Genomic DNA, 22,913 nt, shown 5'->3' on the forward strand with positions numbered 1-22,913 from the left:
CAGTAGATAAGTGATCCTGGTGGAACCCAAATTGAGCACCAGTAAGCAGCTTATTTCTAAGCAAATGCCACTTGACAGCACTGTGGATGACCCCTTCCATCACTTTTCCATCATGATCAAAAGGAGACTGTTGGGACAGTAATTGGCCGGGTTGGATTTGTTCTGCTTTTTGGGATGGGACATACCTGGGAAATTTTCCACATAGCCAGGTAGATGCCCGTTGTAGCTGTACTGGAACAACTTGGCTAGGGACGCAACGAGTTCTGGGGCACAAGGCTTCAGTACCATTGCTGGAATATTGTCAGGACCCATAGCCTTTGCAGTGCCCAGTGCCTTCAGCCTTTTCAAAAGATTGTTAAAACTTTTTCCTGATGCTGAAATCACACTCCTAGCCCTGACCTCTGTCACCTCCTGAGTAGTCTGGAGGGTGTCCTGCTCCCACCGTGGATGCAGGATGTATCTCATTTCCACATCTTGCAACAGGATCTCCAGTGCATTGTCAGGAAACCTTGGTGCTCACTCTCTCCCAAGCTCAGCCAGTGTTCAAACTATCAGAGCACAGATTGAGTTTTCAAATGATTCTCACCACTACTTGCAGCCACAATACGGCTCCCCTTTAAGAGATACAGTCTGCATTTAAGTAGAACTGGCCACTCGGGATATCAGCTCCCCTTGTGATGCATGCAGCCAATGAACAGTGTGGCGAGCACTGGCTGCAGCAAGCAGTCAGAAATAAGTTTTCTGGGATTAGTTGAAACTCTATTTTTAAAAAAGGGTTGTCTTACTTGTAAAATTAACTCACAAAATTAGCATCGTTAGGAAATGTGTAAACAGTGCAATACCTTTGCTCCAGGAATCTCAACTACTTTATCCTGCTTGCAATAATTGGAGTCAAAAGAAAAAGGGGTCATTAAATTGTGAGTAAACAGAAAAATGCAAAACTATTTATTTTACAAACTGTAATACTACAAACACCAAAATTACGTCATTATATGATTTGCAAGGAATTTTTTTAAATATAAAGTACATACTGAAGGAAAATTTTAGGGAGGTAAACCGCAGCACTACATCATCACTAAAAGCTGGGAGATAATTGAAACCCAGAAGTCAAAATCACATTAGTTTGATTTTAGAAATAATGGCCCAACAAATTTTTATTGGCGAGCAATCCATCAAAATAACTCTCCAAGTTAAAAATCCCGAAAAAGCAAAAACCCCCATCGCCTAATCTTAAGGAAAAAACTTAAAAATGTTCTTCCCTGCACACTGTGGGTGCGAATACTCCAATGCCATATGCTTTTAGCAACTAACTTGACAAAGGAGGTGAATAGACCAGCTTATCTATCGAGCCCGTCCCATCCCACATGATGAAACATGGACAAATCATTCAGCCCTTCCCACCCTGTGTCCCTCTCTGCAGCCAAACAATCACCTGGAACAGGTAGCCAAAAAGAAAAAAAAATATGCCAATCTCAGAAAAAGTAACTCTGGCATTTTCCTCCATGACTGTCACAGGCAAACAAGCAAGCTGCAGGAGTCCACAGTGGTTGGTACCACTATTGTTGTCAATATTGCCATATTTTATAACTCAAGGTGTATTCTGCTTGCATGAACATATCCAGCTCCATTTTGAATGGTATACAATACACATCCTTTGTTGTGCTTTTGAAGTCAAATCCACCAGTTTCCTCATGCATCAAAGCACTGCTTGGGCGTGATGAGCCAAATGGCTTCTCTAAATTACTATTTTTATGACTCTATATAGCTGCAACAACATGGCATCTCTCTGCTTCTTCCTTGAACAGAGGCCCCAACAATCACCATCCACCACTACTCTCCTCCGTCTGGCTGAACTTGTTCTCACACTGAACAATTTCTCCTTAAACTCTTCTCACTTCCTCCAAATAAAAGGTGTGGCTATGGGTACCCGCATGGGCCCCAGCTATGCCTGTCTCTTTATGGGGTATGTGGAACATTCCTTGTTCCAGTCCTACTCCGGCTCCCTCCCACAACTCTTTCTCCGGTACATCGATGATTGCTTCGGTGCTGCTTCATGCTCTCATCTGGACCTGGAAAAATTTATTAATTTTGCTTCCAATTTCTACCCCTCCATCATTTTCATATGGTCCATCACTGACACTTGCCTTCCCTTCCTTGACCTCTCTGTCTCAATTTCTGGTAATAGACTATCCACCAAAATTCATTACAAGCCCACCGACTCCCACAGCTACCTCAACTACAGCTCCTCACACCCCGCTTCCTGTAAGGACTCCATCCCATTCTCTCAGTTCCTTCACCTCCGTCGCATCTGTTCTGATGATGCCACTTTCAAAAACAGTTCCTCTGACATGTCTTCCTTCTTCCTTAACCGAGGTTTTCCACCCACGGTGGTTGACAGGGCCCTCAACCGTGTCCGGCCCATCTCCCGCGCATCCGCCCTCACACCTTCCTCTGCCTCCCAGAACCATGATAGGGTCCCCCTTGTCCTCACTTATCACCCCACCAGCCTCCGCATTCAAAAGATCATCCTCCGCCATTTCTGCCAACTCCAGCATGATGCCACCATCAAACACATCTTCCCTTCACCCTCCCGGTGGCATTCCGCAGGGATCGTTCCCTCTGGGACACCCTGGTCCACTCCTCCATCACCCCCTACACCTCAACCCCCTCCTACGGCACCTTCCCATGCCACCGCAGAAGGTGCAACACCTGCCCCTTTACTTCCCCTCTCCTCACCGTCCAAGGGCCCAAGCACTCCTTTCAAGTGAAGCAGCATTTCACCTGCACTTCCCTCAATTTAGTCTACTGCATTCGTTGCTCCCAATGCGGTTTCCTCTACATTGGAGAGACCAAACGTAGACTGGGTGACCGCTTTGCGGAACACCTTCGGTTTGTCCGCAAGCATGACCCAGACCTCCCTGTCGCTTGCCATTTCAACACTCCACCCTGCTCTCATGCCCACATGTCCGTCCTTGGCCTGCTGCATTGTTCCAGTGAAGTTCAAAGCAAACTGGAGGAACAGCACCTCATCTTCCGACTAGGCACTTTACAGCCTTCCGGACTGAATATTGAGTTCAACAATTTTAGATCATGAACTCTCTCCTCCATCCCCATCCCCACCCCCTTTCCGATCCCCCTTTTTTTTTCCAATAATTTATATAGATTTTTCTTTTCCCACTTATTTCCATTATTTTTAAATGTATTTCCATCCATTGTTTTATCTCTACCTTTTAGCCTATTTCGATCCCTTCCCTTCACCCCACCCCACCCCCACTAGGGCTATCTGTACCTTGTTTGTCCTGCTTTCTACCCTTAATTAGCACATTCCTTAGATAATATCACCACCTTCAACACCTCTTTGTCCTTTTGTCTATGACATCTTTTGGCTATCTCCACCTATCACTGGCCCTCTATCCAGCTCTACCTGTCCCACCCCCCCCTTAAACCAGCTTATATTTCACCTCTTTTCTATTTTTACTTAGTTCTGTTGAAGAGTCATACGGACTCGAAACATTAACTGTGTTCCTCTCCGCAGATGCTGCCGGACCTGCTGAGTTTTTCCGGGTATTTTTATTTTTGTTATGGCATTTCTAAAAGTTACTTGCTTCCTTTCAGTTGTCAGCAATGATTAGATGGACAGTTCTAACACCTCTGTTTGAGAAGGTTGTGGGCAAGCACATAATCTCAGCTGATGGATGGTGCTCTGTTACAGGCGTCATCTTTCAGGTGAGACCAAACCGAGACCTCGCCTGCCCTCTCAGGTGGGAATAAAAGGTTCCATGACACTATTTGAAGTAGGATTTTCCAAGTATCCTGGACATACTCTGTGGGTGCGTTCACTTCAGTACTTGTGCAGAGAACCACATCTTCCCTACTCTCATCCCAACAGTGAAATTTGACACTCTATCCACACTTCAACAAAACTGGCCTTTAGTAGAATAGATTGCCTCCAATGTGCTAGGTCAGCCTTCAGCCAGCTGAGGAAAAGAGTATTTAAGGACTAAGTTCTCAAACCCAAGACTAAGGTATGGTTTACTGGGCAGTAGTGATCCCTGCACTCCGAGATGCTTTGGAGACTTGGACAACCTACAACAGGCACCTCAAAGCCCTGGGGAAGTACTAACAGCACTGCCTTCGCAAGATCCTTTAAATCCAGAGGCAAGAAAGATGGTCCAACAGCAATGTCTTCTCCCAAGCCAACACGCCCAGAACCAAAGCTCTAATCACCCAAAACCAGCTCCATTGGGTGGGGCAGATTGCTCGTATAGCTAACACCAGGCTTCCAAAGCAACTGCTCCACTCCAAACTCAGTCATGGTAGGAGGCTCCCAGGAGGACAGCAGAAATAGTTTGGGGATGTCCGCAAAATGTCTCTGAAGAGGTCAAATTTCCCTGCTGAGCTATTCAATCATTAGAGTCCGTGACCGAACAAAATAGAGAGGCTTAATTGGGGAAGGCACCGAACACATTGAGCAATTTCGTCAGGAACACGCAGATGTGAAGTTGAGGCGTTGGAGAGAGCACACAAACCTCCAAACAACCCATCTAACTGACCCTTCAGGCACACCTGCCCCACAAGTGGCAGGGTGTACATACAGATCACACATTGGACTTATCAGCCATTTCAGAACACATTGAACCAGAATGGAAACAAGTCATCCTCGATCCTGAGGGACTGCCTAAGGGGGAGGAGATAACTATAACAAACGTCAAGTTTATTCCGCAAAGATTGAGCCATTCTGCTCAGATTTTCAAAGGAAGCTTAAAATGGTCCCAATTTTTTCACAAATGTATTCATGATGACAAAATTCATGACATATAAGCTGTCTTGAGCCTTTTTTGCTTCAAAAATTTCCACTAATTTCATTGACACCAAGTGTCTAGGGTAAGCCAAGTGTAATTCTGTGCTCATCTAATGCCCAAGAAAGTACACTTCCAAAATGGGTTTCTGGATAGTGATCTGAACCCCTGCCTAATCATGGCTAACTAAGGCCTGCTAAGGGTCCTTATTCCAAATGGCTGGGATCAACAATTCAGCACCCATCAAGGGCCATGCTGATCAGCTGATTGCAAGAGCCATCGGAACAAACTGTCTGATCTTCCTAACACATGCTGTTGGGCTGTCTTTCCAATTGTGGTTTTTCACCCTTCAGAGCTTCTATTTATACCCTCTTCCCGAGATGCTGATCTTTTCACTGAAGATTTATAAAGGTCTTACACACCTTGGTGGCTAAAAGCAAAAAAAAAGTTACGTTCTGCTTTCTGCTCAATTGACATTTGTACTTTAAACCCATTATAACGGAGCTTCGACAGTTCCCAATAACGTTCCAAAGCACACAATGATTTCCCAAGAGTACATGACACAACATTTGCATTCGTATACAAAATGAAAATTTTTTAAAAAATCATACGGCCCAATCCATCCCAGTAAGGGTGCGAATTTACGTGCTATTCACCCACCCATTGCTAACTACTGCCTGACTGATGCAAAATACTAGAAGGGAAAAACCTGCAGTAAATTCAGGAGAAACTCTGGGAAATCGCTCTGACTCCCAATGGGAAATGAAGCAAGGTCCAGGCGACCATAATTACCCCCAGACACATCACAATCATAAGCTGATGAGTAACTTACCTCCTGTAACCGAATATGTCCTCAAGAATTGCATTCTCCAGCCTGTAATTCTCAACTGAGACTTTTTGCAGATATAATACTGAATAAATTGGACAGAACCCCCCCCAAATGCCAGTTATATTTGCTTTGGTGTTGTAGCAAACACATGTAGTTTTGCTGCACTTTTGCTCTTGGAATTTGGAATACATTGGTGCCATTTCTATTCCAAAACAACCATCTAAACAGGGTATCTGAAGAACAAGTCCACATAAAAATGGCAACAAAAATCTACCTTTTTATTGCTAAACATAACGCGCAAAAATGGACATGTTTTCATTTTACAAATATTGGTTAATCGTTTTTTGACTGCTTTAACTCCCTAACTTGGAGACACCATAATATTTGCTTATAGGTAGTGTTCAGTCTGAGTGTTACAGTTAGCTTATAAAGTGTATATTTCTCTACAGTAAATAGTTTGCAGGTGCACAACAAATCTTCTCCCGAGTTAATCACGCATTGCATACATACCTCTTGGTCTGTATCAATTTTGCTGTCTTTCTTCATCACCTCTGGAGGCAGTTTGTGTGGTTTCTCCTCAGCTGCAACTTTAAGCTGCAGAAATAAAAAGCAGCATTAAAACAGACAGAAAGCTACCACATAGACTGCAGTGGTTCAAGAAGGCACAACTTTCGCAAGGCAAATAAATGCTGGCCTTACAAGCAATGCTCACGCTCCAAGAATGAATTTAAAAAAAGAATAAATGATTAAATCTCAAATTGTGCACAGTGTTCAGTCACAAACTAGCTTCTCATGAGCAAAGTCTTTGGTTAAGTTTTATCCCACCCAAGGGGTGCATATATATATTTTCACAAATACAGTACCTCACATTTGTCAATAATGAAATTAATTGGCCCATAATGAACTTCAATTCAGTCCAGCAAATCATCTCTCTCTTTGCAAAATCCCGGCAGCAGCCTCTGACTACACAGTCCACTCCAATTTGGTATCACCCAAGAAATGAACTATCCTTCATTGAGGCTGAAGGGAATCTAGGATATCCTACATAAAGTTTTTTTCCCCAAGGTGACTTTTCTTATCTGGCACCAACATTTCACTTTCTTCCCTTTACCAAGCTACTAATCCATATCCATGCATTTTCCTTGATACTCATTGGCCATTGCTTCTAGAGTGCAGCACTCGACTTCAAAAGGAGAAAAACTATGTCAAGCAGTTTATCAAAGGCCATTTGAAGTCGAGGTGAACTATATCACATGACTTAGTCATTGATTTGGGATGTCATTTCCTCCAAAATGCTTACCAGATTGGGCAGGCAAGATCCAATCCGTATAAACCCACGTTGACTTGATAGTTGGCTGTTAATCTCATTTGCAAATTTAGATTTTTTTTTTTTAATTCTTTCATGGCATGTGGGCATCACTAATAAGGTCAGCATTTGTTACCCATCCCTAATTGCCCTGAACAGAGTTACTTGCTAGGCCATTTCAGAGAGCAGCTAAGAATTAACCACATTACTGTGGGACTGGAGTCACATGTACGCCAGATCGGGTAAGGGTGACAGATTTCCTTCCCTAAAGGACATTAGTGAGCCAGATGGGTTTTTACAACAATCGATGTTGGTAATAGTAACCATGTAACTGCGACTCGTTTTCAATTCCAGGTTTATTAGTTAATTAAATTTAAATCTCACCAGCTGCCATAATGCCCCACAGCATTAGCCTAAGCCTTTGGATTACTGATCCAGTGACATTACCACTACACCACCATTTTCACCGTAATATAGAGTGGTAATTTAAAGGAAAAACGTAATATTATATTTACAATAATAAAATGGTTACACCTGTTTGGCAACTTTACTGCCTACAGTTTCCAGGTTAAACAGAACATTTTAAATGTGGCATTTAATTCTGGGAATAAGAGTATGAATTGCAAGATTATATGCAAAACCAACACGGGTCAGAAATGGGCTTCAGCAGAATTTCTTTTTATATTAGTCATTCATGGCATGTGGGTGTTGCTGGAAAGGGCCCATCCTTAATGAATTGGCATAACTGGGATTTAATTGGTTTGCAGAATGTGAAATATCACATGGGTTTGTTTTGTACTTTGCTGCACACATTCTCTTAACATCTGCAAAACATTTGCTAAATTTAATTGCCGTACTTTGTACTGTAAACATGCTACCATATTTCACTAAAACAAAGTCATGTAATTTATAATTACCCTTCTATCTGTCTTGTCCTGTTCTTTGGCTTTTTCCCTTTCTGCTTCTTGATCTCTGCCTTGGTCTTTCGAATGCTCACGCTCCTTGTCTCTTTGTCTTTTTTCTCTCACTTTGTCTTTGTTTCTTTCCCTTTCTTTGCTTCGCTCTTTGTCCTTTTCTCCATCTCCCCTAATCCTGTTCTTTTCCACTTTTTCTCCTTCTCGATTCTTGTCCTTTTCCACTTTTTCTCCATCCCCTCGATTCTTGTGGTTTTCCTGATCTCTTTCTTTTGTTCTTGCTCGGTCCCTCTCATGTTCCTTTCCCTTTTCTCGTCTATCACCATCTTTGTGTCGATCTCTTTCTTTGTCCATTGCTTTCCCTTGTTCCTTTGACTGTTCCTTTTCTTTCCGGTCTCCGCTGGTGTGCTTAATTCCATTCTCATTCCTTTCCTTAAAAGAAAAATTGGAAAAGTATGCTTCATAAACACAAAGATGATTGAAATATAATACATAGAAACCCAAAGAGATTAGAAGATGGAGATTGTTTGGCACCTGCACTAGCAAACGGACTCTTTTCTACTCAGCTTGCAACTATCGGAATCAACATGTAAAGTTGCTTCATTGAAATCTTTTAATTTTCAACCAGAATGCAGCATTCTACTGCAGGGCAAAAAGTTCCAGAACAAATCTCATACAGCAGGACACCTTATGTAAGTTGGCTGAGCGGCACCTTATATAAGTTGGCTGAGAAACACCAAACAGCAATGATTTAAATATTGACTCTCAAAGTTAGAAAAAACACAGCAGTGTTAAAGAAAAATAAACGCTCAGCCAGAAGACACAGTAAGGTAAATTTATCAACCACACAAAGGTGTGATTCAGTCTCCAGCCCATCTTCCCTTCGATATGCAAGTAAATATTCTGGATAATGGGTATATCAAGAAGTAGGAAGAAAAAAACAGACCAAGAAAAACACAGGTCATGGAGCAGCACATGATTTTCAGGAACACCCCTTAGCTCAATGACCTACATTAGCCCTCTCTTTCAGCAATGCCTCAAACTTAAACTTCGCATCTTTGTGTTCAAATCTCTCCATGGCCTTGCCCCTCCCTTTCTCTGTAACCTTCTCCAGCTCTGTGACCCTTGGGGAATTCTGTGTTCCTCGCTTTCAGACCTGCTGTGCATCCCCAAATTCCTTCACCCCACCATTGATGACCATGCCTTTAGCTGTCCGCACCCCAAGCTCTTGAACTCCTGCCTTAAACTTCTTCATGGGTACAGAATGGAGCGAGGTGGTGGAAGAGCATGATAGAGGGTGACAAACATGCAACATCATGTGGAACATATGGAAATGCCAGATTTCTCCAGGTATGCCTCATTATCATTTTACTTCTGTGTCCCTCTTGCTGTTTGTGAGCAAAGATAACGTGAACTCCCATGATACAATTACACCTCAACTATTTAAAAATCCAGTTGCGAGCTGGAATGGAAGAAGAGATTTGAAGTTTGCTACATTGGATTTGAAGGGCTACATTAACAGTTATTGAGGGCAGGACAGCAAAGGATACACCCAGATTTAACGACTTGCCTTGGAGGTCCTGCTGGGTGTTGTGACAGCCAAAAGTTGGTTCTCTTTCCCAGTCGTGGGAAAGAAAAATTGCTGCCACCTCAAAGAAGGAAAAACAGGAGATGACACAGAAGTGAATACCATGAATGTTGACCACACAACCAGAGACCACAAAAGAAAAGTTTTATGCCTGTGGATATTTTGGGGTATCTGTTAACATAGTTAATTTCTTACCAGAGAAAATTATGCAACTAGGGTCATTGCAAACTGTGGGACAGGATAAACAAGACTGTAGATGGGCATTATTAGGTTGGCAGAGTAAGCAGATAGGTGGCAGATGTAATTCCATACAGAGAAATGTGAGGTTGTACGTTTTGGAAAAGCACAATGAAAGGAACTGGGCCCTAAATAGTGTAATATTTATCAGAATGGAGGTGGAGAGAGATCTGACCCAGCCACTAGTGCAGGCAAGCCAGCAGGCATCAGTACCAGTGCCAGTCCCAGTCCCCAGCCTAGATAAATGGGGAGAGTTAGTGGCAGGAAAGGCATCCTACCCACCAAGTCCAAAAATGATGGCTGATATGAAGGAGTGATCCACCAACATTGTGGCAACCCCATGCAATATGAGAAAAGCCAAAAGAGAAAGAAAAGGAGGTAGAAAAAGATTTGGAGATGGAAATATTTAAAATTTGATGGTAGAGATGCAAGTAGCAAAAGGCATAAAAAGGCTAATTAAGGCTGTGTTTAATAAACAAGGAATTGATTAAAAAATTCTTATCAAGACTTGGTTAGCCCTTGACACCTGATAATAGGAATGATATTAAAGCCATGAAAAGCGTGCAGCAGAGACTCACTTGAATGAAACCAGGAACAGAATGTTATAATTATGAAGGAAGGCTTGAAAAATTTAGATATTATTCACTGAAACAGGAATCTAGTAAGCATTTTTAAAATGACAAAAAATTTGGAGGGCATAGTGAGGGATTCTTCCACTGATTGGAGAATTGACAACAAAGGATGCAGGCTGAATGAAAGAGAAAATCACAAGATTTTATTTTACCTCAGAGGGTTACGGCTTTGAGGGGGCCATTTAAATTGGAAAGGAAACTAGATAGGTATTTGAGAAAGAATATAATAAATACAGGGAATGGGCATGGAAAACGGGGCTTTAGTAGATGAGCTAAGGTCAGAATCTGGCCCAAATGGCCTCTCTGCTGTCATTTTTATTATGGTTTTATGAATTCCAGTTTACATGCACTCTCAATGTGGGGAATCCCTTGTTTTACATGATTCCTGATAGAAAAATGGGCACGGGTAGCACTCCTTTCAGTTACTTATGCTGGTCTTTGGAAATTATGGTCAATATCTTCAAAAATGTCATAACAAAATCCTTAATCTGTTAAGCAGTATTGATGACATATATGTTGATGCAGCACATAGCAATCAGTGAGTTTAGCAAAAGAATAAGCATAGCAATAAGGTAGACTGGAAATCGAGAGTGAGATTAAATAAATAAATAAACAACATTATTTGCAGAGAACAACAACGACACAGAAGGTGAGCTAAAGCAAACATAGGAAATAAAGGTAAATTTAAGCATCAAGATGCAAATACAAAAGAAAAACAGTAACATTTTGAGTGATACAGAATACTCACACAAACATGCACAATGCATACACAAATATGCACAAAAATACCTAGATACAAGAAAATATGGACTGTTTCACTGTTGTAGACTATTGAATTCAAAATATCAATTTCACTTTTCACTCAAATAGATTGGATATGCAAATAGTAACAACATTTCATAAATTGGATAAATTATTAATTCCCAACTACATAAAAAACATACAAATCTGTACGATGTCTGCAGGACATCTTGAAGCACACCACACCCAACAAGTTTCTTTACCAAGTCTAGTTACTTAGGTAGGCACAAGAAGAGACAAACATGAAAAGTGAAGTCATAAACATATTTTTATTTGTGTAAATAGTAGAAAATCCCCTTGATGTACAATAATATTAATATAAATTATGCTAGTTGCACAACACCCTTAACTCATTTTAATATTCGTCTTTTAAAAAAATCAATACCATAGACATAATGGAGTGACAGGGCTGCTTCCTTTTATTAATAGCTTTGGGCATATTGGTTTATCCTGACCACTTCAAAAATATGTTAAAGTTTGGTACCTTTTGCATTTCCTGAGTGACAAATTAAAGTCTGGAGTTACCTCCTGTTCTTTGTCCTTCTGCCTCTTGCGCTCATCATCTTTTTTTTCTCTGTTTTCTTTGCCCTGTGATTTGGAACTGGATAGTGCTTTTGCTTTAAGATCTATCTTTTCACCAGAAAGGACCCTCCTCACAGATTCATCGCTGGAAAGCTGGAGGGCAGGAAACAAAATGGATTAATACTACTCTTAACTCTATACAAAGCTGAAGTGGTCATTGATTTTACTATGGACAATATTCTAAAAATTTACAAGGGCTGGAAAGAAACACAATTCTTGGTGTTTATGTTTCATTTGAAGTATTTTGGGTTCAACTAGTTTTGCAAATCTGTTCTCCCTCCCTGTGAAGGAAATGCCACATGCAAGGTCACACAGGCTTGAGTCCAATATAACTGGCATCCTGTAATTGTGTTATTTCACCAAAAATTCAAAAAAACTTGGAGCAGTTACATCAAATGTGACAGTAGTAATTCTTTAAGAAACCAGTAAGTGACTGTAGCCACCTCAAAGTATCATGTTACTACCACAATGGCTGCTGCCATGATATTCAAAATGCCAGAAATACTCAACAGGTCTGGCAGCATCCGTGGAAAGAGAAACAATTGTGTTTCAGGTTGGTGACCTGATAAAAGGAATATCACCACACATGAACTCTGAAGTCTGGAACTATTTGTGAAACATCCAAGTTGAATGGAAGGTAATGAAACATTCTCATCTAAATAAAAAGCTCTTGAACAAACATTGCCTCTAATGGCAAACACAATTGTTTGGCAAGTCATGAAATATGTCAATTATCCAAAAGGATTTATTAGAACCAAGCATACAGTAGTGAGGTGACTACAATTGGATCAGGATCTCCCTCCTCCACCAACCACCCCCCCTCCTGCCACTAGTCTTCATGTCTTTTCTTCTCCAGCACACACACACTGCCGTCACCCCCAAATCATCTGTTTCTCCTCTTTCCCTCTCAAAGTGGAATTTCTTTTTCCTACTCCCACAACAGGCTGAATTCACTCAGCCAATGTCATTTTCTCAACATACACCACCATCAGCTGCATCCCTGACTGTTTTAATTCTTATTGAAATACTACCGAATTCCATCTTCAGGAGAAAGTTTTTAACTGGAGATTATATTATTTAACTCCTTCAAAAAAAAAAATAGTTCTGAAGGGCATAATGTAAAGGTTCCTGGTTTTAGTCTCATTTTAAAATAAAAAGGTCAACGTAGTTTTTCTACCAATTCCAATATTTCTGAAGCTTCCCCCACCCCCAACATATACCCCAATTCCTGAAATGTTTTTATTCATTTATTTTTGTTCATTTATCACTAGCACTTTAAACTGTGATACAACTCTTATTTATCACTTATTTGGGAAAAGTGCTATTCTAAAAGGAGCTAACAATATTTTTTTGGGGTGGCAGTCAGCGAGATGTCATTTTCTTGAAGCTAACAGTGGAATGGCGCAAATTGAATAGCAACTTCCAGGCATTTGAATTTAACCATGCCCCTTGCTTGAGGTTGCTGTACCATTTGTGCATAAATAACGCAAAGCACCGCTTCCCTCATCATTATTTTGACAGCAAAATCCAGACTGTAGAACCCCAGTGTCTTTCTATTACTCTACTGTTTTCCCCATTACTCACAGCTCAGTGTTAACTACCTTTACTTTAGTGTTGTATTATTGAATGACAAGAATCATAAAAAAATTAGCAGAAAACAGTCTTGGATTGTGTAAGTGTCTAAAAGACTAAATGTGCATAATTGTATCCCTGAGTGTAGTTTACATAATTGGACATTTTATATACATTTTGCTGTTGAAGTGCTCCTTCAAATCATGTCTCAATTAAACATTAATTGTCAGCATTGGAGAAAACACAAGAATTGCTAGAGTGATACAGTAACACAGTGGTGCAGGAAGACTACAAGATAATACCTCTTACAGAGTACTTAAAAATGGGTGCTAGATGCCCATTTTGGTTCTTTCACATACCCAGGGTTATCTCCCCCAGAAAGAATTTACCTTGTTAAGACAACATTTTGCAATTATTTGCAAGAGCTCATTAGTTTTCTCTGGTTCGTGACCAGCCACTACACGCGCAGGTTTCACAGACAAAGAATCACCAGACACCATCATCACTACATCAATAGCCTTCTGCAGGAATGCAATTTTAGCATCTTTATCCTGACAAGAAAACAAAGGAAGATAAATTAACTGGGCAAGCTAAAATCACAACTTTCAATTTATAATATCTATACCTAGCAAAGAACACATTTTTATTTATATAGAACCTTTTACAGCCTCTGTAATGAATCTCTCACTAACAAATGTGGTAAGAATTTTCTCACAGCAACTAAGATAAATTACCAGTCTTTTTTTGATTGTGTTAGTTGAGGGATAAATGTTAGCCTGGACACAAGAAAAAAAATCTCCTCCTCCTCCTCTTCAAATAGTGCATTGGATTTTGTTTTCCGCCCTCTTGAACAAGCCAATGGGGCCTCAATTCAACATCCTGTGCAACAGGTGGTTCCCTCCAACTCAGCAGCACTCCTTCAGTACTGCACTGAAAGGTCAGCCTAAATTACATGCTCAAATGGAATAAGGCTTAAATGCACTGCCTTCTGATTGACGCATTATATCACTATCACCAAGCCATGCTTGCCTTCATATTCTTGAACACATATATTTTTTAAATTGAAAACTTAACTGAAGGGCCAAAGCCCAGATTTAAACAGAAATAAAAGGCGAAGGAAATCAAAATTACACAATTTAAAGGGAAAAAATAGAAGATAGGAAAATATTGCAATGTCTTTGATTTCAAGACCGATAATGCTGAAGAATGGAAAAATACATAGGCTGTTATATCTGGAACTCCGAAAGAACAAAGGAGGCAAGATCAGAGGAGCATCACTCACAAAGTGCAAGACAGAAGTACTGAAATGATAGGCTATAGTTTACCCTTGGATATGGTATTGGCCACTGCTATGACAAAGCAGAAATGAGAGACACTCACTTTTGGAGAAGGTTCTAGCTCATTCAGTTCCTACAGGCAGAGAGGGAATGTGAGCCGCTTTGAGAAACCGACAAAAACAGCAATAGAAATTAATTTTACATTTTTCGAGTCAAATGTAAATCAAAATTGTTGCAAGAATCAAAATTTAAGCAATGAGCTTTCCCAGCATGGTTAGACCCACCTGTTCATCTACCATAATTTTGAAATAATGGCTAACTTACCGCTAAAGAAAGAACTCAAGTGTAAGACAGTTGATCCTTCAAGCAATCAAATGTTAAAGGGTAATATAACCAATTTGTTTACTCAGTGCTGTCCTAGGTACACCTTGTTTGAAATCATTGCACGGTTTCTAGCTAACAGCCTAGAATTCTCCTCTTAACCTTGTATTCATCAAAAACATACTGAAATGCTTAAGTAGTACAGAAATAAATATTTGTGAGCAAAGGGAAGAAGTGGGGTGGGGTGGCTCAAGCCACCCACAGGCAACCTGTAACTACCTATTGGAACAGAAAGTAGCTTTTATGGGGACTGGTAAAGAGAGCACATTCTCCTCTGGAACTTAGTTTCAAATCCAAGTCAGACTAATACAACAGTATACATCTACCAGTTTTAAGAGTTCTAAGTTAAATGATTCTGAGCATCTCAAAATCTTAATCTAGTTTCTCCTTCAACCAGGATCGGAAGATCCATAAGAAATGGACAGCAGCATTGGGTCGGTAAAAAGGTCGCAGGCAGAGGCAACGTGCCCAGCATTATCGCTGAACAGAAGATCTAGGCCATATGGAAAATTACCTCCATTTCAATGCAAATTGATAGCTTCATTAAAGTACTATAAATAGAGCTTTTGTGGGAAGAGAAGCATGGGTGCTCTTTACCCTGGAGGAGACAGACAGAGCTTTATTCTGTGCTATCCTGGGCTTGAAAACAATTGAGGCTGACAATAGATACCCATTGTGGGAAAGTATTCCATTCCTCAGCACTGCCATAATCACCTTCATTACCCCAAATTCAAATTGCACCTCCCCATCCCCAAATTTTATACTATTGAAACACAACTTTCCCACAGTCATATTCAGTCTATATGGCGAAAAGCCCTATTGTTAAAACCTCTTGGGCCATATTATCCAGAGGCATCTAAATATTGGGTAGTGAAGATAAACTCCCAATCATGAAGGATGCTTACAGAGTGGCGCTAACCAGACAGAAGAACTAGGATAAGTCAGATATTTGTAGCAGTGTGTTCATACCAAATAGGGGATAAGATTGGGATTAATAATTTTCACAGATAGAAAAAAATGAAATTCCATTTTATTAAATAGTATTTGAGAATTGTTTTTTTTCCAATTTTTTTGGGGATTAAATTCCACAACTTTATCCATTATTCTGTGAAAACTTTAAATGAGTGGCCTTTATATGTATTTTTGTTCCTGACCATCTTTAAAGCTGAAAATGCAAAGCAAGATGCAAATATTGGGCAAAACTATCAACTGTGGAACAGTATTGGAGAGGGATAATAGAATTTAGCTAAATTCAAGGGCAGTTCTGTGCTTTGGTTACACTACAGGTAGTCATTGGTTTTGGTAGCACTGAAGGTCTCTTCAAATTGTTGAAGTTAGCATTATGCCTTTCATGGGTGATGTACAAGGAGTCCTGTTTACATGGGAACTGATATGGGTGAAGGAAGTCCCCGAGAGGTGATCCAAGGACCAAGCTTTCCTTGGACAGTAAAGTCCCTAAAAATGATCAGCTTATTCCAAATTAATCCTGATGATAACTTTGTAACCAAAGGTGTCCAGAAGTTTTTCAATTCATTAGGTTGACTGTGTTAACAACCAAACAGCTGGCCTAGTTCTTACAGCAGAATCTCAAATCTTTCAGTCTGGAAGATCTATTTCTACGCGACTCAGATAGAAATAATCCTGGGCATTCTCACAAAGTAGAAGACATTTTGAGTCTGGACCTTGTTCTTGCTGAGGGTACCCACTGTGACTACTCAGTAGAGTGAATAGGTCTAGGATTTTACAGGGCCCCAGGAAGCATGCTGGGAGGCAGAGGAGGGCATAAAATCAGGTAGGATGACAGGAGGTGCCACGCCCATCACCTTCCCGCTGTACTTTACCAACTGAGGGGTAGATGGCAGATAGCCCATCCACCCTTTGGCCAATTAAGTGCCACTTCAATGCAGTTGTATTGTTTGTTTACACTCTGGTTCATCATGGACCTGTTACTATTATATTCAGAATATCAGGACCAACTAAATTGTCCTTCACCAAAAAACCCATTTACTTTTACATGAGCAAGCATGCATTTGGATTCACATTCCCCTAACTCCGTATTATTTGTAGGTGTGCATCCTTTGCCAGACATCAGATAACCTTATGGACAGGAGTGACCATTCAGCCCTTGAATCTTTTTATCATTTTAAAGAGCTTATTTAGGTTTCCCATCAACTATTTCTCATCTCAAAAAAATACAAACTAAGTTAACGCTGCCGGTCCTCATAATTTAATCCTCTAAGCCCCAGCATCATTCTTTTGAATTTGCACTGTACTCCTTCCAAGGCCAATATATTCTTCTCAATGTAAGATGCCCAAACTGAACACAGCACCCCAGATGAGATCTGATCAAGGGCTCTGTACTAAAACTAAAGCTGAACGAGATAAATGCCAAAATTCCATTAGCCTTTTTGATTGTTTTATGTACTAATGTCCTTTAGGGAAGGATATCTGTCGCCCTTACCTGGTCTGACCTACATGTGACTCCAAGCCCACGGCAATGTGGTTGACTCTTAGCTGCCCTCTGAAATAGCCTGGCAAGCCACTCAGTTATAATAAACCGCTACAAAGTCACAAAAAAGGAATGAAACCAGATGGACCACCTGGCATCGACCTAGGCACCAGAAACAACAACGGCAATCTCAGCCCTGTCAACACTGCAAAGTCCTCCTTTCTAACATCTGGAGGCTAGTGCCAAAATTGGGAGAGCTGTCTCATATATTAGTCAAACAGCAGCCTGACACAGTCATCCTCACGTAATCATACCTTATAGATAATGTCCCAGACACCACCAACACCATCCCAGGGCAAGGAAACCTCCTGCTGATTACCACCCTCCCTCAGCTGATGAATGAGTTCCTCTATGTTGAACACCAGTTGAAGGAAGCACTGAGGGTGGTAAGGGCGCAGAATGTACTCTGGGTGGGGGACTTCAATGTCCATCACCAAGGGTGGCTCGGCAGCACCACTGCTGACTGAGCTGGCCGAGTCCTAAATGACATAGCTGCTAGACTGGGTCTGCGGCAGATGGTGAGAGAGCCAACAAGAGGGAAAAACATACTTGACCTCTTCCTCACCAACCTGACTGCCACAGATGCATCTGTCCATGACAATATCAGTAGGAGTGACCACCACACAGTCCTTGTGGAGATGAAGTCCTGCCTTCACATTGAGGATACCCTCCATCCTTTTGTGTGTCACTAGCACCGTGCTAAATGGGATAGATTTCAAACAGATCTAGCAACTCAAGACTGGGCATCCATGAGGTGCTGTGGGCCATCAGCAGCAGCAGAATTGTACTCAAACACAATCTATAACCTCATGGCCCGGCATATCCCCCACTCTACCATTACCATCAAGCCAGGGGATCAACCCTGGTTCAATGAAGAGTGCGGGAGGGCATGCCAGGAGCAGCACCAGGCATACCTAAAAATGAGGTGTCAACCTGGTGAAGCTATAACACAGGACTACTTGCGTGCTAAGCAGCAAGTGATAGACAGAGCTAGGCAATCCCACAACCAATGGATCAGATATAAGCTCTGCAGTCCTGCCACATCCAGTCGTGAATGTGGTGGACAATTAAACAACCCAATGGAGGAGGAAGCTCCATAAATATCTCCATCCTTAATGAAGCACATCAGTGCAAAAGATAAGGCTGAAGCATTCACAGCAATCTTCAGCCAGAAATGCCGAGCGGATGATCCATCTCGGCCTCCTCCAGAAGTCCCCAGCATCACAGATGCCAGTCTTCAGCCAATTCGATTCACTCCACCTAATATCAAGAAATGGCTGAAGGCACTGGATACTGCAAAGGCTATGGGCCATGACAACATTCTGGCAACAGTACTGAAGACTTGTGCTCCAGAACTTGCTGCGCCCCTAGCCAAGCTGTTCCAGTACAGCTACAACACTGGCATCTACCCGGCTATGTGGAAAATTGCCCAGGTATGTCCTGTACACAAAAATCAGGACAAATCCAACCCGGCCAATTACCGTTCCATCCGTCTACTCTTGATCATCAGTAAAGTGATGGAAGGGGTCACCAGCAGTGCTATCAAGTGGCAATTGCATAGCAATAACTGCTCATTAATGCCCAGTTTGGGTCCGCCAGGGTCACTCAGCTTCTGACCTCATGACAGCCTTGGTTCAAATATGGGCGAAAGAGCTTAACTCCCGAGATGAGATGAGAGTGACTGCCCTTGACATCAAGGCAGCATTTGACTGAGTGTAACATCAAGGAGCCCTAGCAAAACTGGAGTCAATGGGAATCAGGGGGAAAACTGGTTGGAGTCATACCTAGCACAAAGGAAGATGGTTGTCAGTCATCTCAGCTCCAGGACATCATTGCAGGAGTTCCTCAGGGTAGTGTCCTCGGCCCAACCATCTTCAGCTGCTTCATCAATGACCTTCCTTCCATCATGAGGTCAGAAGTGGGGATGTTCGCTGATGATTGCACAATGTTCAGCACCATTCGCGATTCCTCAGATACTGAAGTAGTCCATGTCCAAATGCAGCAAAACCTGGACAATATCCAGGCTTGGGCTCACAAGTGGCAAGTAACATTCACACCACACAAGTGTCAGGCAATGGCCATCTCCAACAACAGAGAATCCAACCATCGCCCCTTGATGTTCAATGGCATTACCAACACTGAATCCCCCACTATCAACATCCTGGGGGTTACCATTGACCATAAACTGAACTGGACTAGCCATATGAATACTGCAACTACAAGAGCAGGTTAGATGCTAGGAATCGTGCAACAAGTAACTCACCTCCTGACTCCTCAAAGCCTGTACACCATCTACAAGGCACAAGTCAGGAATGTGATGGAATACTCCCCACTTGCCTGGATGAGTGCAGCTCCAACAACACTCAAGAAGTTTGACACCGTCCAGGACAAAGCAGCACACTTGATTGGCACCACATCCACAAATATTCACTCCCTCCATCACCAACACACAGTAAAAGCAGCATGTACCATCTACAAGGTGCACTGCAGGAATTCACCAAAACGATAGCACCTTCCAAACCCACAACCACCACCATCTAGAAGGACAAGGGCAGCAGATAGATGGGAATACCGCCAGCTAGAAGGTCCCCCATTCAGGTCACTCACCATCCTGACTTGGAAATATATCGCCGGTCCTTCATTGTCACTGGGTCAAAAATCATGGAACTCCCTTCCTAAAAGCACTGTGGGTGTACCTGCACCACATGGACTGCAGCGGTTCAAGAAGCTCACCACCACCTTCTCAAGGACAACTAGAGAGGCAATAAATGCTGGCCTAGCCAGTGAAGCCCACATCCCGTCAATGAATAAATAAAAAAAACATGTTGACTAGCTTTAATTGATTTGTGTGTGTGGATTCCTATTTCCTTTTTCTCCTTTACAATTCCTAGCTTCTCACCATTTAGAAAATATTCTGATTTACCTTTCTTATTTCTAAAGTAGATGACCTCATACTTGTCTTAGTTTTGCCATTCACTTAACCTATGGGCCTTTGCAACTTCCTGCTCCCGACTGAAATACTTAAACCTCCTCCTAATTTAGTGTCAATTGCAAACTTGGGTATACAACTCTCTATTGCATCATCCAAGTCATTAGTAACTATGGTAAAAAGTTGAGGCCCGAAGTACAGATCCCTAGGGAACACTCCTTGTCACATCCTACCAATCTGAGTACATGCCCCTAATGCACACACTCTGTCTCCCGCCTCCCAACCAATTTCCAAACCAAGTTAAAGGGCTATCTCCAATTGTGCATGCTCTCATTTTTCCAATTTGTGTATAACCATAATCAGTGAGAGGATTCCCACTGGGAATGTGAGAACGGTGAATCAACCCTCACATCGACTACACTGTGCTAGAGCTCATCATTTTTTAATGATTTAACCTAAACAGCCTACTATATAAACAATGCAATGTGTGCAATTACTTTTCACTTACCTTGACATTATCAGATTTCATCTCAAACTCTGTATACAGTCCTTTCAGAAACCCAGTGGTCCTTATAACCTAAAAATAGAAAAGAACAGTAACTCAAAACATATTTATTCAACTATTACCAGTATCAATAGTTCAAGCCCCTCAAACACCAGTCAGTCCCTTTGCTCTTCAAAACTGCTGTCGTCACTCCCTCTTCAACAAACCCACCCTCAACCCTACCATTCCCGCCAAACATCCCCCATCAAAAATCCCCAAGGTCATTGAATGTGTTGTCACCTCGCAGTATCATGCTCCTCTGTCCTAAAAATCCATGTCCAAATCCCTCCCAAAAGAACAGACTGAACCAAAGTCATGAATGACACGCTAAGTGGACACTCTTTATCCTTTCTCGATCTCTAAACATTGCGATCATGAGATTCTTCTCCAACACTCCTCCTCCAGTGTACAGCTTGGTGGGACTGCCCTTAATTAAATCAACATTCCACTCCTACTTATCCAAAGATAGCCAGAGCATTTTCATTAGCAGCTTTATTTACCACTCTAATACCATTATCACCAAGTATCACCCAAAGATCTACCCGCATTCCTTCTTTTTTCCTCGTGTATTTGCTTCCTTTAGTAATATCATCAACTGACATAGGATCGCAGCTTCTGCATACCAATAATTATTGTAATCCAGCTGTACTTCTCCACCGATTCTCGACTCAGCAACAGCCTCAAAACTGGCAGACTGCTTGTCCACCATTCAGTCTTACACAAGATTCAGCATCTAGCTCAACACTAAAACCACAACCATCATCTTTGACCCATTATAAGTTCCACTCCATCCAGCTTTTTCACCATTTACTTTCTAAAACTCTTCTCAAAACCCATTCTCTAGGGCCAAACTTTTGGTTATCCCTCTGGTTCCACACTTATTGTGCATACACCTAGCCCTGTAATATCTTGGGATTGTTTGATATTTATGTAGATATTTTAATACAAGTTATTGTTCTGTGTGAATTGGGCAATAACTTTGTTCAGACTGTAACACTTTTATAACAACTGTAGACACTTCAGTTAAAAGCAACATATCCACTTGTAATAATTTAAAAATGGCAAAAATAGTTATTAGTAAAATGCCATCAACTACAAAGAAATTTAAGGGAAATGAAAAAGTAATGTAAGCTAAAGGAGAAATGTGGACAGATTTCTCAATGGTCTTGATAGACAGGGTTTTTAAAAAGCAGTAAGGAAAACTGTTCATAGAACCACCAAGAAAATAATGTACACACAAGTGTGGAAATAATAATGTAAAAATAATGATTAAAAAGTATTTCTGGGAAAGGGCACATGGAACACAGCAGATAGACTGAAACACCTCGTCATCATTGCCAGTTTCCCTTTGTTATCAAGATGGCTGTTCATTGCGTGTATTGAGTCATCTGTTGTGCTTTCTAACGTGGCTGTGGAGCTTGACTGCAGATCTGCACGGCTTTCCACAGTGCGGGAAAGGAAGAATTTTCTGATTTTGTTGAGACTGCCCTGTCTTTCTAGCTTGCCTTTTATCCTTAGTTACCTGTATCCTTTGCTGTTTGAAGAAAGCAACACCACTGCTTGAGATCACTCCCAAGGTAGCTCTATCTTGTGCATTTTCTCCCAGCCCATGGTGAACATGCAACATTTCCTGAAGTTTGCCTTCAAGGAGTCCTTGAACCTTAATCTTGGCCTACCTCACAGGTGGTGGCCAAGTTTAACTTGTGAATACATGACCGCCTTAGGGGTTTTATCATCAAAAATAGTGTTACAAGTAAGCCCAAGTCTTGAATACTGCTCCAGTACCTATAAGATTGTTCTAATGTTTCCCTTACACTTCTGGACAAGGTATAGTATGAAACCAAAACTCTGATATGCAACATTTCTCATCTTTGGCTTTCAAACTCTTCAGACTCATGTAACACTTTTGTGGTCTCTTCTCTAAACTGCTGTGGCAATGCTTCTCCTGACCTTCTTTGCTCCTACATACTTCACCCCATGTCTTAAAGACTCCAGCTCATCTGAGTGGTAAGA

At 41.4% G+C, this 22,913-nt stretch overlaps 1 protein-coding gene across 7 annotated transcripts in view; it reads right to left on the bottom strand.

The window, feature by feature from the left end:
- traf3ip1 (TNF receptor-associated factor 3 interacting protein 1) overlaps window positions 1–22,913 on the bottom strand; it is a 131,045-nt gene that overhangs the window by 90,718 nt on the left and 17,414 nt on the right. For 4 of the 7 annotated variants that reach the window (XM_078551430.1, XM_078551427.1, XM_078551429.1 and 1 more), the window contains exons 2-6: window positions 20,865–20,933; window positions 13,650–13,811; window positions 11,632–11,781; window positions 7,852–8,280; window positions 6,139–6,222 (exon numbers count right to left, since the gene is read on the bottom strand). In XM_078551430.1, the coding sequence (XP_078407556.1) occupies window positions 6,139–6,222; window positions 7,852–8,280; window positions 11,632–11,781; window positions 13,650–13,811; window positions 20,865–20,933 (894 nt within the window). Of the gene's footprint in view, window positions 1–842; window positions 873–6,138; window positions 6,223–7,851; window positions 8,281–11,631; window positions 11,782–13,649; window positions 13,812–20,864; window positions 20,934–22,913 lie in introns of all 7 variants that reach the window. The other 3 variants (XR_013577908.1, XM_078551426.1, XM_078551431.1) reach the window with 2 other exon arrangements.

This window comes from Cetorhinus maximus, chromosome 11 (genome assembly GCF_964194155.1).
Source record: "Cetorhinus maximus chromosome 11, sCetMax3.hap1.1, whole genome shotgun sequence".
NCBI lineage: Eukaryota > Metazoa > Chordata > Chondrichthyes > Lamniformes > Cetorhinidae > Cetorhinus > Cetorhinus maximus.